The following is a 13,880-nucleotide window of genomic DNA, read 5'->3' as shown; positions in this document are numbered from 1 at the left end:
TGATATTGTTGTTACCTTTACTTTTGTAAGCATCAAGCTTGAGAAATACTTTTGATCTCAAAGTATTATATGCATGGTTGCACTGTCTACAAGACAAATTTCTCCACCATTGCTTTTGTTTTGAGAATGACCATAGTTTTTATCCATACTCTTTGAGTAAGGAAATCACAGTTAATTTATTTATAATAAAAGGAAATTGACATGCCACTTTTATTGATTTTGAAATGCAAGCATTTAGACTACAAGTTCAGAATAATAAGAGTACATTAAACAGAAATTATTCAATCGGACCGATACACTTCATTCCCTATTTCCACAATGAAGTCTGAGACATCTAGATGAGTTGTGTTCAACTGCCCTGATAAGTCGCACACTGGATCATGTATATCCATTGGTCTAGCCTGGTCGAGGAAATTAGTCTCGACACCCTTCTCCTTGAGGGAGGCTTGATACAGATCCACCAGATGTTTTAGGGTATGACATGTACATGCCCAGTGTCAATTGCCACCACACCTATGACAAACCTTTTTAGGATTTCTAGGAGTGTTATTCATATGATCTTTGCATTTATGGCGATTTGCAATCTTGAAGCTTGGACCTGAATTATGCCTTGGAATCTGGTTATGAAACTAAACATTATGATTCTTGCCTTTCCCATTCCACCAACCTCGCTTGTGGCCACATCCTCATTTGTAATTATTACCACGAGAAGATGTGGTGTTCATTTCGAGGGAAGCAGCATTCACTTTTAGGAATGGTGCATATCCAGTTGGCTGGGATTGATGATTCTTTATTAGAAGCTCATTATTTTGTTTAGCTACCAGAAGCACAGATATAAGCTGATTATATTCAGTGAAACTTCGCTCTCTATACTACTGCTGCAGAAACACATTAGAGGCATGAAAGGTGCTGAAAGTCTTTTCTAGCATATATTCCTCAGTGATGTTTTTCCCACAAAGTTTCATCTGGGAGCTAATTCTAAACATCGCAGAATTCTACTAAGCCACCGTCTTGAAATCCTGAATCCTCAGGTGAGTCCACTTATAACGAGCCCTCGGAAGAATCACTGTTTTCTGGTTATTATATCTATTTCTCAGTGCCTTTCAGAGGGTTAATAGATCTTCAACCGTCAGGTATTCGCTCTTTAGTCCTTCATCAAGGTAGCGACGGATAAAGATCATTACCTTCGCCCGATCTTGAGAATATGCACTGTTCTTCTCGTTGATTGTTTCTCCAAGATTCCCTGCCTTCAGATGAATCTTGGCATCCACTACCCAGGTTAGGTAGTTCTTCCCAGTAATGTCCAGGGCAACAAAATCAAGTTTTGCCAAGTTTGCCATTTTAATTTTCAGAAAGAAAAATGAGATGTTTAAGAACTTGCAATAATATGTATTCTAGATGGATGTAGTGTTAGAACTTCTAGTTCTTACAAATTTTTCATTTTGATCTTCAGGCCAAAATGATTCGAAACTTCAGGCTCGAGATTTACATGATTAATGAGGAGGGTGATTGAACCGCACCATTCTCATTGAAGCAAGCATAAGATGGACGATTATTCTGCACCACTCAAACAACAGGAAAATTTAAATATGCAGAGTAGGATGGGCGATTATACCGTACCACCTAAAATTGCAATAAAATTAAATCTGCAGCTCAAGATAGGCGATGATACCGCACCATCTTGGATTGTAGTAAAATTAAATTTACAGTTCAAGATGGGCGATTGTACCGCACCATCTTTGATTGCAGTAAAATTAACATAAATAAACATTGGGTTAGTAATAAGGAACTACACCAAACAAGAAATCAAAGATATATGTAATCGTTATATTGTGAATTAGAAGCAGACATGATGCTAGCGGATCTTCACTAGGATATATCAGGAAGATGAGGCAGAGGAGGAAGAAGAACAGTAAAATCCTTGGAGGAAGCATTTTTCGGTGAAGGGAGATGAGAACTGGTTAGAGAGTCGTGCTGATAACGTGTTATAAATAGGCAAATGTTAGAGAAATAACATTTACTAGTGACAGGAGCGAAGCAGATGTAAAATATCATACTGTTACTATAAAACAAGAGGATGAAAGATAAAAGAGGGAGGTAGAGATGTTGATGTTATTGATCTTTTCTTTTCGCAGTATGTTTTGATAACACACGGAGCGCTCAATTTATAGAACAACTTCAAACAAACGTAATAATTACATCTTGAAAAGCACATCACACATCTTTTGAAAGTATTACGCAAATACAATTATCATTCTTTTCCGAAGTCCACATTACTGTGTGGGCTTTCATTCATCCACCAATATTTACAACAAAATAATAAATTTTGTCAAATTAAATGTTAGGTTATAATCATGAAGCAAAAGTCCAAAAGATCTTCCAATTAAAGAAGGGAGAGGTACAAAGAAGTTAGGGCATAACCAAGCGTAACACACAATCCTTGAGAGGAGGGGAGAGAGAGAGAGAGAGAGAGAGAGCGAGAGAACTATAAATATATTATATATGTATATACGTATATATATCCTCAAATCCGGAATCCTCCAATCCAACTTCTGCACAACCCCCTTCTTTTCGCTTTCTTTGTAATCTGAATTTTGCTTTTTAACAGTTTCGATTGTTGCAGGTGTCAACCCAGATGGGCAAGTCCTCTTCTTCTCGTACCAAGAAGCGCTCCAAGGTTTCCTCCGAGGTTGTCTTTCTCTCTCTATCAGTTGTTGTCGTGTTCTAGGTTTCTCGTTTTTTGTTTAGTTACATGGGTTTTCCTTCCCTGCTTAAAAGATTACTTCTTTGTTTGGTTTGGTTCTTCCGATTTAGGTTTGGAAGAACAAATCGAAAATTTTAGGCAGCATTATAAGGAGTTTGCTAAGAAATATGATGTTTTGACTATAATGTTGTACAAATATATTTGTACGATTATGTGTGAGATTAAGGTTTTATAATTTGGTTCATGATTACCAATGTTTTATGCTAAATGCTAATTTATGTATGTGATTGCTTTAGGCTCGAACAAGGAAGAAGAGTAAGAGTAAGACCAAAACAAGGAAATATAGATCCAAGAAGCTTCGCTGTCGTGACGATTCTTCTTCTTATTCCGGTGAGGATGATTCAAGAAGTTTGGAATCGTTATCGTCTTTTAGCTCAGATGATGATTTGAGAAGTAGAAGGGCTCGATCGCGCGCTAGGAAGGATGCAAAAGGGAGCAAGAAGAGGGCTCGGAGACGATCTTATAGCCCTGACAGCAGCGAGGACTCTCCTCGTAGAAAGAAGAGGAAATTGGCAAAGAAGAAGAATGATAAGAAAACCCATTTGAGGAAGAAGCCTAGTAGCAATGCTAGCGTTAGTTCCAGGAGTAGCGCGTCGTTTAGGTGCTCAACTTGTCCTAGTGAGAGTATTAGCAGTGATGAGATTGAATCTAAGAGGCATAGGGGCAGACCTGGAAAACGAAACAGAGATGACAGTGGGATTAACAAGGTTGAAAGTGGGACTAAGAAGGCTAGGTATAGGTCAAGGAGTTGTTCTTTACGCAGTCAGCGTAGCGAGAGTGGTGATTGTCGGAGTGAGGAAAAAGTGACATATGAGAACAATACGAGGAGGTTGAGATCTGTAGTTACGGTAGCAGAAGAAAACGAGCATGGAAGATGGATGGATACAGATGCGCACAAAGAAGAGATTACATATGATGACGATTACCCTTCTTGTAGGAGTAATGATAGTAATGATGGAGGGGGCAAGAGGGAGTTGGATGATCGTTTAGATGTTGCATTTGAGAAGAGAATGGAAGTAGAGAGTGGGAAAGAGGAAGAAGCTTATGTTTCTAATGTTCTAATCATGGATCTCAAAGATAGTCGTAACATTTTGGAAAAAGATTGTACGGGCCAAGATGATGGAATCGGGATTACTGATTCTGTTAATGAAAATAAGAACGAGGTTTCTGGGGCAATCAGTAGTCTGCCAGGTGAGGATCTGGAATCAATTTTAAGACAAAGGGCTTTGGAAAATCTAAAAAGGTTCAAGGAAAGCATCAAAGAATTTCAGCGGTAACTACCAATCAGGAAGACAAGGACCGATATTGATTTGAAACAGCCATCCACTGCAAAGGTTGAATTGTTTCAAATAGAATCCCCGAGGGAGAGTGGTGGTAGAGTGGTTGTAGCAAAGTCATCCGAGGACGATGTTGCTAAAAGGGTTGCTACAACCCAATCAGTAGAAGGGCCAATGGGCCTCAAGAGAGAGTTTCCATTCTTTCTTCCCAAATCCTGGAAAAGCAAGATGTTGCTTGTCCAATAGAGCAAGTGGTTGTCGGCAGAAAGGTTAAGACCACTGCTGCGCTCTATAAACCAAACTCGACTTCACCAACATTGAGGGGTCATTCACTAAAAGCTCACCCCACGCTGAAACAAGAACCTGCTTCACAGGAACCTCCTGAGGAAGGATTGTTGGTGAGTGAGAGTAATGTAGATAAGGGCGCTTCTGGGATTGCCCAAACTGTGCCCCAAAGCAGCCATAGAAACGGCGAAGGTATCAAACATGAGTTCTGATAAACAGCAAGATGAAGCTACAGATGGCTCACAGTTTGAGCAGAAAACAATGTCGGTGATGCGAGGTAGTGAAATGGTACAGGTGGGTGTTTGGTCTCACAAATTTGTTTACTTTTCGTTCTTTATTACCGGATGTCCATGAAGGGCACACGTTTTCTGCTTCCGTTTCAACGATGTTCTAATATTTTTTCGGCAGGTGAGTTACAAGGTTTACATCCCTAAGAAAGCTCCTGCTCTGGCGAGGAGGCAACTCAAGCGGTGACGTATGATCATCGTTCTGGTGTGCACTATTCGCTCTTGGTTAAAGCGTTGCATACAAAGGGGCTGTATTTTATCGGACAAGTGATGCATTGCACGATGTAATTGGCCTTCTAGCAGACATTTTCATCCGAGAAAAATATTGAAATCCGCGGTTTAGTAGTCGTTTTTGGTAGTTATATCATCTCACACTTTTTGGTTTAATGACATTGATATGCTTTATCTCTTTGGTGTTCTTTTTCTTGTTTATGTGAGTTGCTCACAGATATTAAATGAATAATGATGAAATAATATGTTCAGAACAGTACACTGCGTGTGTCGAATCCTTTTTCTACGGTTAAATAGCTGAAATAACGTTTATTAGCCGGCATCTGAGCCAGCTCTATCAGTCCATACAGGAATTACATGAAAATTATAAGGTAGATTCAAGCTCCTGAAGTTGTCAATATCTGTGTTTGGAAACGAGGCATCTCTGTAAAACATCGACGCCGGTCATTGTTGCTCGGCCAAGAGAAACCCGATTACAATGCAAGATCATCTGACCTACTCCCGGGTGAAAAGAGTTTCTTCAAGGAAAGAAGCTGTTCGAAAACAAAACTGAAGAAGCTGCATACAGGTTGTTACGGATCACTGCTGTTTCTTTTTTTTTCCAAAGCAGGTGTGCCCTCGCTGCCCTGTATCACCAAACATTGTGAATGACCAGACACCATCAGCTTCTCATAGAAGCCCCCGCCAATTCACAATACTGTCCGACTCGTTTATCACATTGTACAGTCAACATTGAAATGGCAGAAAGTTATCTCAGCTTTCGGAAAGGTTCTGTTTCTTTGTTCCACTGAACACAGGCCCAGTCATCCATCTCAGTAATCGATAGGTCTTCTAAGAACTGTGAATATCGCTCTACGATACGTGGAAGCTGCAGACACAAAAGGACACAACGAAATCAGGTCGAGGAACCTATGTATAACCCAATATACCAAATTTATTTTGAATTTCTGAGTGAAATTCATGGTGGATCGAAAGAAAACCACCATGTTTGCACAGCCAAGCTAAAGATCTCTTAAGAAACTGATACTTAAACCTTCGGTTGGCAGCTTCATCAATTTGGAAAATTTCCCTATAGGTTACCAAGCAACATTTAACCTAAAATCTATCCCCTTGCCCTTTTTTATCTCATTTCATTTTCCAGGATATAAGTTTACGGAGATGTAATTGGAAATATTTTCCTTGAACTTTAGCAAGCAAATGACATTAACAATCCATCACCTGTGCTAGAATGATACCTGCTCAGAGATAATGCCAGAAAGACCGACGACTGCCCCAGGCTTTGCATAAGAGACGATATGATCCGCCAAATCTAATAGGGGATTCAAAAGTATATTTGCGATGACTACGTCATACTTGTTTGATTCTAAGATGGTTTCCACTCCAGATGAGCTCCGATCTTCCACAACTTCACATGGATCTTCCAAGGTAGAGCTAGTTTTGCTGGGGAGCAGGTGCAATTGCATCTTTTCAGGTCCTATGTTGTTCAGAGCAGCATTCTGGCGTGCCGAGGTGATTGCTTGGGGATCTATATCAATTCCGACTGATAAGGCAGCACCGAACTGTGTTTACAGTCAAAATGCCATATTAACGTCAAACTGTGATTTGAGCATTAGTCGGCAACCAACATCAGTTGGAAGGAATTACATCACAATAATGAAATGTGCAAAGATCAAGTGGATGGGGTTACTCAGCAACATCATTTACAAGATTAGTTAAATACCTTAACTGCAGCGATTGCGAGAATTCCAGAACCTGTGCCATAGTCCAAGAATGATTCTCTCCCCTTTATCAATCCATGGAGCAGCAATAGACATAACTTAGTAGTAGCATGCTCCCCAGTTCCAAATGCCAATCCAGGATTTAAAATTATATTTGTTGCTTGGGCATCCTGTAGGAGATAAACAAACTTAACTATATTCATTCCATTATGTCAACAGAAATTCTAGCCGTCACATTCTCCTTTGTAGTAATGATTAGAACCATAATCTGTAACTGGCATAAGAAGAGAGCAAGTAACTGGGCATCATTTAAGCATTAAGACAAATAATGAAGAGAAAGGCATAAACACATACACGCAGACGTGCCTGAGATCATGTGTCTGCTAAGAAGTTTCAATAATTTTTTAGCATTGGGACGTGGAATTTTCTGGAACATGTGATCAGGTGTCAACCACTTTTAAGTTGTCAATACATCATGAACAACCATAGCAAACAAACCCTTTCAAAAAATAGTTTGAAACTAGAAGAAAAAGTCTAATACTATCATACCGGGGGAATTCTCCACTCAGGCACAATCCAAAGTCCTTCGGTAACTTCAACAGGATGGAATGATTCCTGTAAACAATAATGGAAAAGCAGATTAAAAAAATAATGCCTAGAGAATATGGCCAAGAGGAAATTACCACCGAGCATATTTACTGGTTTAAAGTACTACATGCTTGAACATTCTGTATATTGTCTTTCTTTTGGCCAATAAATACCCGTATACTGTTTAAAACAGCAATAGAGCTATAATAAGTTCGTACTAGTGAAACTGATTTATCATTCTACAAACATTAGCAAAAGATATCTCACCAAAGAGGATAACGACTAAGAAATACTTTCTGATAGGACAGAATTTACAAGCAAATTAACCTGAGTTTTCTTTATCCAGTCGAACTGCTCACCCATCTTAACTTCATAACTAGGCATCTCTTTCAAACTTATGGAATCAGCAGCACGTGAAATGCAGGTTTTTACATCTTCGCCTTCAGGAAATATGGAATCAATGCAGATCTGTGCATAAGAAAAAAGGCACATTCTCATCAGTTGTTCATTTGCAAAATCATCTTACACCAGAAACGTAGCACAGTGAAAAAAGCTTTCAAAACATAAAGACAAGTAAATAGCATTCCAAATGAAACGTCATAAATCAACAGGGAATCCACCTCGTCCTTTCGGTCATTGTCATCTTCTTCGTCAATACTTGTACAACTTGCACCAAAACATAACAGCGCTTCTGAAAGTATTTCCTGGTCAACAAGGACAACCAAGTTGGTTAGGCATTGTAATGTCTTTAACTTAACAGAGCCTTAGCTGACTTAACAAGTTCATAGTCTCAACTTCATGCGTCTACTTCCAAGACCTCATCTTTTCTATTAAGTGACATGTAAAGTTGTAAACTTCAACTTGATTGATTACGACGAGTAAAAAACAGTAAATTTCTTCCAAATCCAAGCAAAATGACATAATAATGAAAGAAGTTGAGATTCCATCTTAAAATCAATTGGCATTAGCGGAAGCGGCCCAACTCCTTATAAGCCCTTACGAAGTTTCTTACTTTCCGACGTGGGAAAATCGTCACATCCTCACAATATGTAAATTTCTACATTTGGTAAGAAAAAAAAATTTAAGAAGTTAAAATAAAAATCTTCTGAGTACCCATTTCAATACAGACAACAAATTCCATACAGAATCAGTTTTCTCTCCATAATTTTCTGAGTTCCCATTTGAATATACACAACATATACAATCTCTGTCACCAAACATGCCCATAACATTTTCATTGGAATCGCAGTAACTGAACTAAATGCACCAAAAGAAGAAGAGAAAGAAGAAACCCAACTCACAGCGACATGTTTTTGGCAGCGGATTTGAACGGAGAGGAAAGGCGAAGCGAAGGGCTCGTTGGGCTCGGCGGAGGGAGTGGGAGGGTCCGAAGAAGCAGCGGAAATATTTGCGGCGGCGAGGGAATTGGGCCGCGAGAGGTGTCTGGGTTTGGGGAAGAAGCGGGAGGAGAATGGGGGAGCGAGAGGGCGAGAGACGGTGGTGAAGCAGCGGGAGGTGAGAGTGTAAGCGAGGTGTCTGAGCAAACCGCCTGACATTCTTGAAAATCAAAGTGTAATCACCACCCTAGTTAGTTAAAAGGCGGATTAGATAAATGGTTCTCGATCGGTATTCGGAAGATAGCCTATGTTGAAAACATTACTGAACTAAATCTTTGTGATGGAATCCGTTACGATTGATGTTCAAAATTGAAAATTCCATTATTTTTTATTAATAACCTGTTCGAAATTGAAACTTCATTATTTTTTATTAATAACCTGCACGTGAACCTTACGCGTGCGGTTAAAATTGTCATTCAACGTTCATGTCAGCTCTCCATTCAGGAACAATGAAATAGCGGCGTGGGTGTTACGTTTTTCATCAAATCGAACTGGAATGCGTGAACTGAAATCGTCAATTGAAATGAGTGAGGCTGGTTCGTATTTGAATACCCACATCGATGGCTACGAGACAAGTAACCCACATTTCATCGTTCTGCTATGGAGAGTGACTATGAATGAATTTTAGTTTTGAGCTTCTAACGTTAAATGGTTGATCAAGAGAAAATGATGATTTTAGCTTCACATGTGAGGCTCACGTGCATGATACCATAACCAATATGATGCGAAATCTGTAACCCCAAAGAAGCAGCCATGATATCTATTGCCTTAGGAGAAAAATTACCCCGGATTACCAAAATAGTGCAGATGAAATACTATGTATACTAAGGTTTATCTCATCTGCAGCTGCACTGTTATATATATGTATATATATATATATATACAAAACAATATTCATCATGTAACTTCAACAGTACATCAAAGACAGCTATCAGATAACCTCAAAGCTTCGTGCTTGACTCTGGTACTTTCCATTTAACGTTCGTAAAATTCAGGGATACCCTTGCGTACTGTAAAAACAAAAGGTAGAGGCGATTTTTCCCTCACTTTCCTAGAAACCAAATAGTGAATAGCCATTGACCTAAACGAAATCCGTTGAAGAAGAAACAAAAATGAAGTAGCACACTGAGGAAGAGACCCAGATTATGCACTTAAATCTGTCCACATGGAATGTGCGAAGTGGATTAGAACAAAGGGGCGAGTCTTCTCTGTTGCTGCAAGACTCTGTGTCCTATGTTCTCGGAGATAGGAATCACTGCGGGCAATGTGGGTATAAGTGCAAGCTTGGAGAGCTTTTTGGTAGTGGAAAATGCAACAACGTTGTTAACAATGTAAACAATTGCGGCAAGTGCGATAAGGAATGCTCCCGCAGAGTGACATGTGTTTTTCAACTTGTGGATATGGCTGAACATTCAAAGGTTTCATGCCAAAGAGTTTAAAGATAATTGAAATGAATAAATAGATGGCTACTTTATGCACCCACAAGAGCAAAAAGATAGTTTCTTTTGTTTTGTGTTGTTTGTTAGTTGGAAAGTCTCTAAACGGTATTTGCTTAATTTTTGTATAAGATAATACAACAAATAATGTACCAAACTAAAACAGTAAGGAAAATGTAAATATGTACACATTTGGACTTACAAAATAGAGCCAAACTTCGATGCAGCATACGCTTGATCTTTGGAAGAACACCTCTGGGTTTTAGGCTACAAAAATGCCACCTCAAGGCTCGTTTAGATCCCATGAACAGTAATGTTAGATTGTCCCCCCTTTCGAAAACTTACAGATAAAGAATGAGTTCAACTGCAAATTTCCCCTTCTTCGTAGGGTTAATTTCTCCTATCTGAACCAATGTAAATTTGAACATCAGAACTGTCAGGCTAAAGACGTATTAAGAGTTAAACATGAACTTAAACACAGGAGATGGTTATGCTGACGGTCAAACTCTATAACAAATTAGGGCATATTTGGTGAGGGTAATAATGTAAAATAATACACTGTTAAATTACAGTAATATAACTACGAAAGCATCTCCAATCAAACAATGGTCAATCATAACCTTTGTTATTTGGGTAGCCTTACACCCTCACCAGTGTCATGGCAAAATGATAGCCAGGGTCTAGTTAGTGAAGAGTGCATATAGTGGATTATAACATATAGTAAGTGCTCGCAACTTCGATAATATTAATAATACAGTTCTATACTACTCTAACATATAAGAACGGGATACGGTTTCAGATCCAAAAGCTCTACTTGCAAAAATACTGGAAAGGTATCAGGAACTGTACAAGATGTATCAATGTGTTTCATGTATGGTGCTATATAGATAAGTAATTTGATAAAGAAAAGTAGTTTTCTTAATTACGGAAACTCACCTTTAGTCTTCCTTTTCCTCTAACCGACACAATATCACCAGTTTTGAGTGTAGCTCCATTTTTAGTAACAGGGGTCCAGTTCACACGCACATCACCATCACTGCACAGATAAGAAAAAACTTTATACCATGTTCTCAGTTTCCAAAATTCTTTCGGCTATGATGAAAATCCAGTGATGCACATCATGTTTGATTATATTCGGAGTATGGTATTAGTAAGTAACAAAGCAAAAAAAACAAATTTTGAGCTTGTAGATCTTTTCCTACAGTAAGCATCAAACACTTATAAGTGCGTGCTTTATTTTTGATGGATGAGTGGATTCCTGATTATGAAGAAAACAAAAGAACCCATCTAACTAAGAAGTAAACCAACAAAATAGGATTAACTAACTTAGTAAAGCTTAACGAAATTGCAATAAACTATAATTCGAGGGAGAGTTCAGTATAAGTGAAAAGACTGTACCGAATCAGATCAACTAGTTTTGTCCGTGATAACTTAAATCCTGCACTAGCTATAGCATCAACTCTCACTGATGCTTCTATGGTTTTGAATGACTTAGTCCTGCAAAGAGAGCATGATACTTAAGTTACTAATGATACTGCATTATGCAGAATGGAAAAAGGATAACAATATGATAATTTGCAACCTTGGAGGTTCGTAATCAAGAGAAATCAGTGGTATCCTAGAAAAAGATACAGGCACATTACCAACCTGCAAGGTGAAAAACCGTTTACAAACATTAAACATGTACGCTTAAATATTATGATATACATAGCTATCTTAACCTGTGATTCTGTGAAAAACGCTTCTCTTTTCATACTAGAAAATGTAGTACCATTCTTTTCTCTTTGTTTATTAATTGCCAACATTTTATCTCCTCAATGTACATTGCAATGATCACTAAAATATTAATGCCACAATATTTCTTTCAGATGTTTTTGATAAATCAAACAATAATGGCCTGAGATGTAACTCATTCAAAAATACAATTTGCACAAGAGATGATTTCAATCTTATGTAAGGAACCAAAAGGACAAAAAGGAGATAAACCCAGAATTTTATTGACGTTAACGAGGAAAAACAAATCACAAGAAACAAAATACTAGGATGTTAGACAACCTTGTCGAGTGATGATATAATGAAGTCAACAAGTTCTGGAACAACAATGACTTGAGCTCCTTTCTCCCCCTAGAAGCATTACAGAAGAAATAAAAATTCATAAAGACTTGATCCAACCAGGCCATATCCCTCATAAATAGGAAAAAAGATCCAAACTCCAAAATAATGGATACTAAATGCATCAGTGGGAATTACAAAATGATCAATTAGCACGGCGGTATCCAACTGAAAGCTCTAAGACAGTACTGTACTTAAAGGTTGATGTTTCAGTTTAATACCTCTATAAATACATTGAAAAGATATAGCCCTGCTATGGCAGGACCACAGAGCAACACTATGTAATGCCATTATCACATCCACGTACTAATATAGGATACAGACATCCAAATCCTGACATTGAAATCCCATACGAAGTAACCACTAATAAGTTGAGGCAAAGGTTGACATGCTTTTAGCTCTGTTGTTACAGAAGTGGAAATTCTTATCATAGTCTCCATATAAAACATAATGACCCTTCTCCTTGGAAAATTTGACCAACAGTTAAACGCTTAACGAAAAAAATACAAATGATACCTGCAAGATAATATCTCCAAGCTTCTCCCTAGCAATTCCTGTACCAAGAATTGCGCCTAGGAAATCACCATGAGAACAAGGCTGGAACCCAAAGTTTCCTGTGATACTGGAAGAACCATTAGAGAAAATTTGAGATAAGGTTTCACTTCAATTAAAGATGAATTCTTGGATAAATAAAAGTGGTACAGACACAATATTAATACCTCAATGCTGCAATTACATCAGGATCACTTGTCAATACTTCCGGATGTCCTACAGAAATCCGACACCGCTCAGCCTAGACAATTTGAAGCTGCAATATGTTAATTAATAAAATTACACTTTGATTTGCACAAGCGCGACACAGAGCAAACACTATTTAGTTCAACCTGCGGGTATCCGCCTTGAACAACTGCTTTCAGATCAGCTAGCTTTTCCAATGCTAGCATTGACTCCTTCACCACTGGAGGGGTGAGGAAATTTGTATGGAGAACCTCCCTTCTCGATGATGCACGTCTAGCCTAAAAAAAATGAAAAACCAAGAATGACAACTTAGAAACATCTCTAAAATAAGGTGAAACCTATTCAGCTATTCGATGTGACCTTACATTCATCTGTCAATTTTACGTGATAAATAAGCTTATACTCATTTCAAACGGTCCAAAAATCTGGACTTCATAAGTCTCTCTAAAAGGAAGGGTTAAATTAAGAAACAAAAAATATGGTCTTGATAAGGAAGGTAATACAAGTTTTGAAGTACCATCTCGAGAACACGTTTTACTTCTTCAATAACAGTTTTGTCTGCCACTCCCTTAAGCAAACCATCAACATCCCCCTTTATAGCTTGAGCTAAATGGCATATTCCTGAAGCTGTATCAAGGACAGTAATCCAGTGATTACGTAGCAGATCATCAGATACAAAAATAATGGCTTGTTTGATAACCATTTCAACTTATCCAATCCACAATTCAACCAAATGGGTAGTCAAAATTACAAGAAATTAGACAGTGGAGAGGGAAAGAAACATGATTTACGTTAAATAATCAAGTACCCAAAAGCGGGATTTGTTCGCAGTACCTGAAGAACTTAAGCGAGGAGTGAGAGGAAAGGAGATAAGGGTCCTGCGGCAAGAAAGCTTGCTGCTTGTCAGAAGAAGAGGATGCGAGAGAGCAAAAGCCACAGCTGCTCTTCTTACAAGTGACGCTGCTAAGAAGCTGGTGGCAGCCATGTCCCTCTCCTCTATGAACCGCACAAGGCCAAGTGTTTGATTTCATAAGGAAAAATGTGTGC

General features: G+C 38.4%; 3 protein-coding genes across 5 annotated transcripts; 1 reads left to right on the top strand and 2 right to left on the bottom strand.

Moving 5' to 3' along the window:
- The first annotated feature begins 2,411 nt into the window (after window positions 1–2,411).
- Window positions 2,412–5,103, top strand: LOC103932774 (uncharacterized protein DDB_G0287625). The gene is made up of 4 exons (XM_048586653.1): window positions 2,412–2,689; window positions 3,001–4,038; window positions 4,459–4,620; window positions 4,735–5,103. The coding sequence occupies exons 1-4, from the start codon at window positions 2,636–2,638 to the stop codon at window positions 4,798–4,800; spliced, it is 1,320 nt and encodes a 439-aa protein (XP_048442610.1). The 5' UTR covers window positions 2,412–2,635; the 3' UTR covers window positions 4,801–5,103.
- On the bottom strand, window positions 5,067–8,848 carry LOC103932762 (ribosomal protein L11 methyltransferase). Its single transcript, XM_009342408.3, is given in 8 exon segments — window positions 5,067–5,630; window positions 5,632–5,712; window positions 6,080–6,403; window positions 6,565–6,732; window positions 7,112–7,177; window positions 7,478–7,618; window positions 7,771–7,854; window positions 8,452–8,848. Coding segments are annotated over 8 exon segments (1,152 nt in total). The 5' UTR covers window positions 8,707–8,848; the 3' UTR covers window positions 5,067–5,597.
- On the bottom strand, window positions 7,771–13,880 carry LOC103932783 (putative RNA-binding protein YlmH). Of its 3 annotated transcripts, none has more exons than XR_001951825.2 (11): window positions 13,668–13,880; window positions 13,351–13,460; window positions 12,980–13,111; window positions 12,815–12,888; window positions 12,612–12,717; window positions 12,039–12,107; window positions 11,566–11,630; window positions 11,382–11,480; window positions 10,920–11,019; window positions 10,186–10,387; window positions 7,771–7,854 (listed from the first exon to the last, which is right to left on the bottom strand). XR_001951825.2 is itself a non-coding variant. In XM_009342428.3 (10 exons), the coding sequence occupies exons 1-10, from the start codon at window positions 13,816–13,818 to the stop codon at window positions 10,325–10,327; spliced, it is 969 nt and encodes a 322-aa protein (XP_009340703.1). In that variant the 5' UTR covers window positions 13,819–13,880; the 3' UTR covers window positions 10,082–10,324. The 3 variants fall into 3 exon arrangements, 1 of the variants encoding a protein (XP_009340703.1); XR_007259340.1 differs by lacking the exon at window positions 7,771–7,854 and adding an exon at window positions 9,475–9,802; XM_009342428.3 differs by lacking the exon at window positions 7,771–7,854 and having other exon boundaries at window positions 10,082–10,387.

This window comes from the organism of the source record quoted next, unplaced genomic scaffold (genome assembly GCF_019419815.1).
Source record: "Pyrus x bretschneideri cultivar Hongxiangsu unplaced genomic scaffold, Pyrus_bretschneideri_v1 Contig25, whole genome shotgun sequence".
In the NCBI taxonomy this organism is placed as follows: domain Eukaryota; kingdom Viridiplantae; phylum Streptophyta; class Magnoliopsida; order Rosales; family Rosaceae; genus Pyrus; species Pyrus x bretschneideri.
This window is presented reverse-complemented; position numbering and strand designations above follow the sequence as displayed.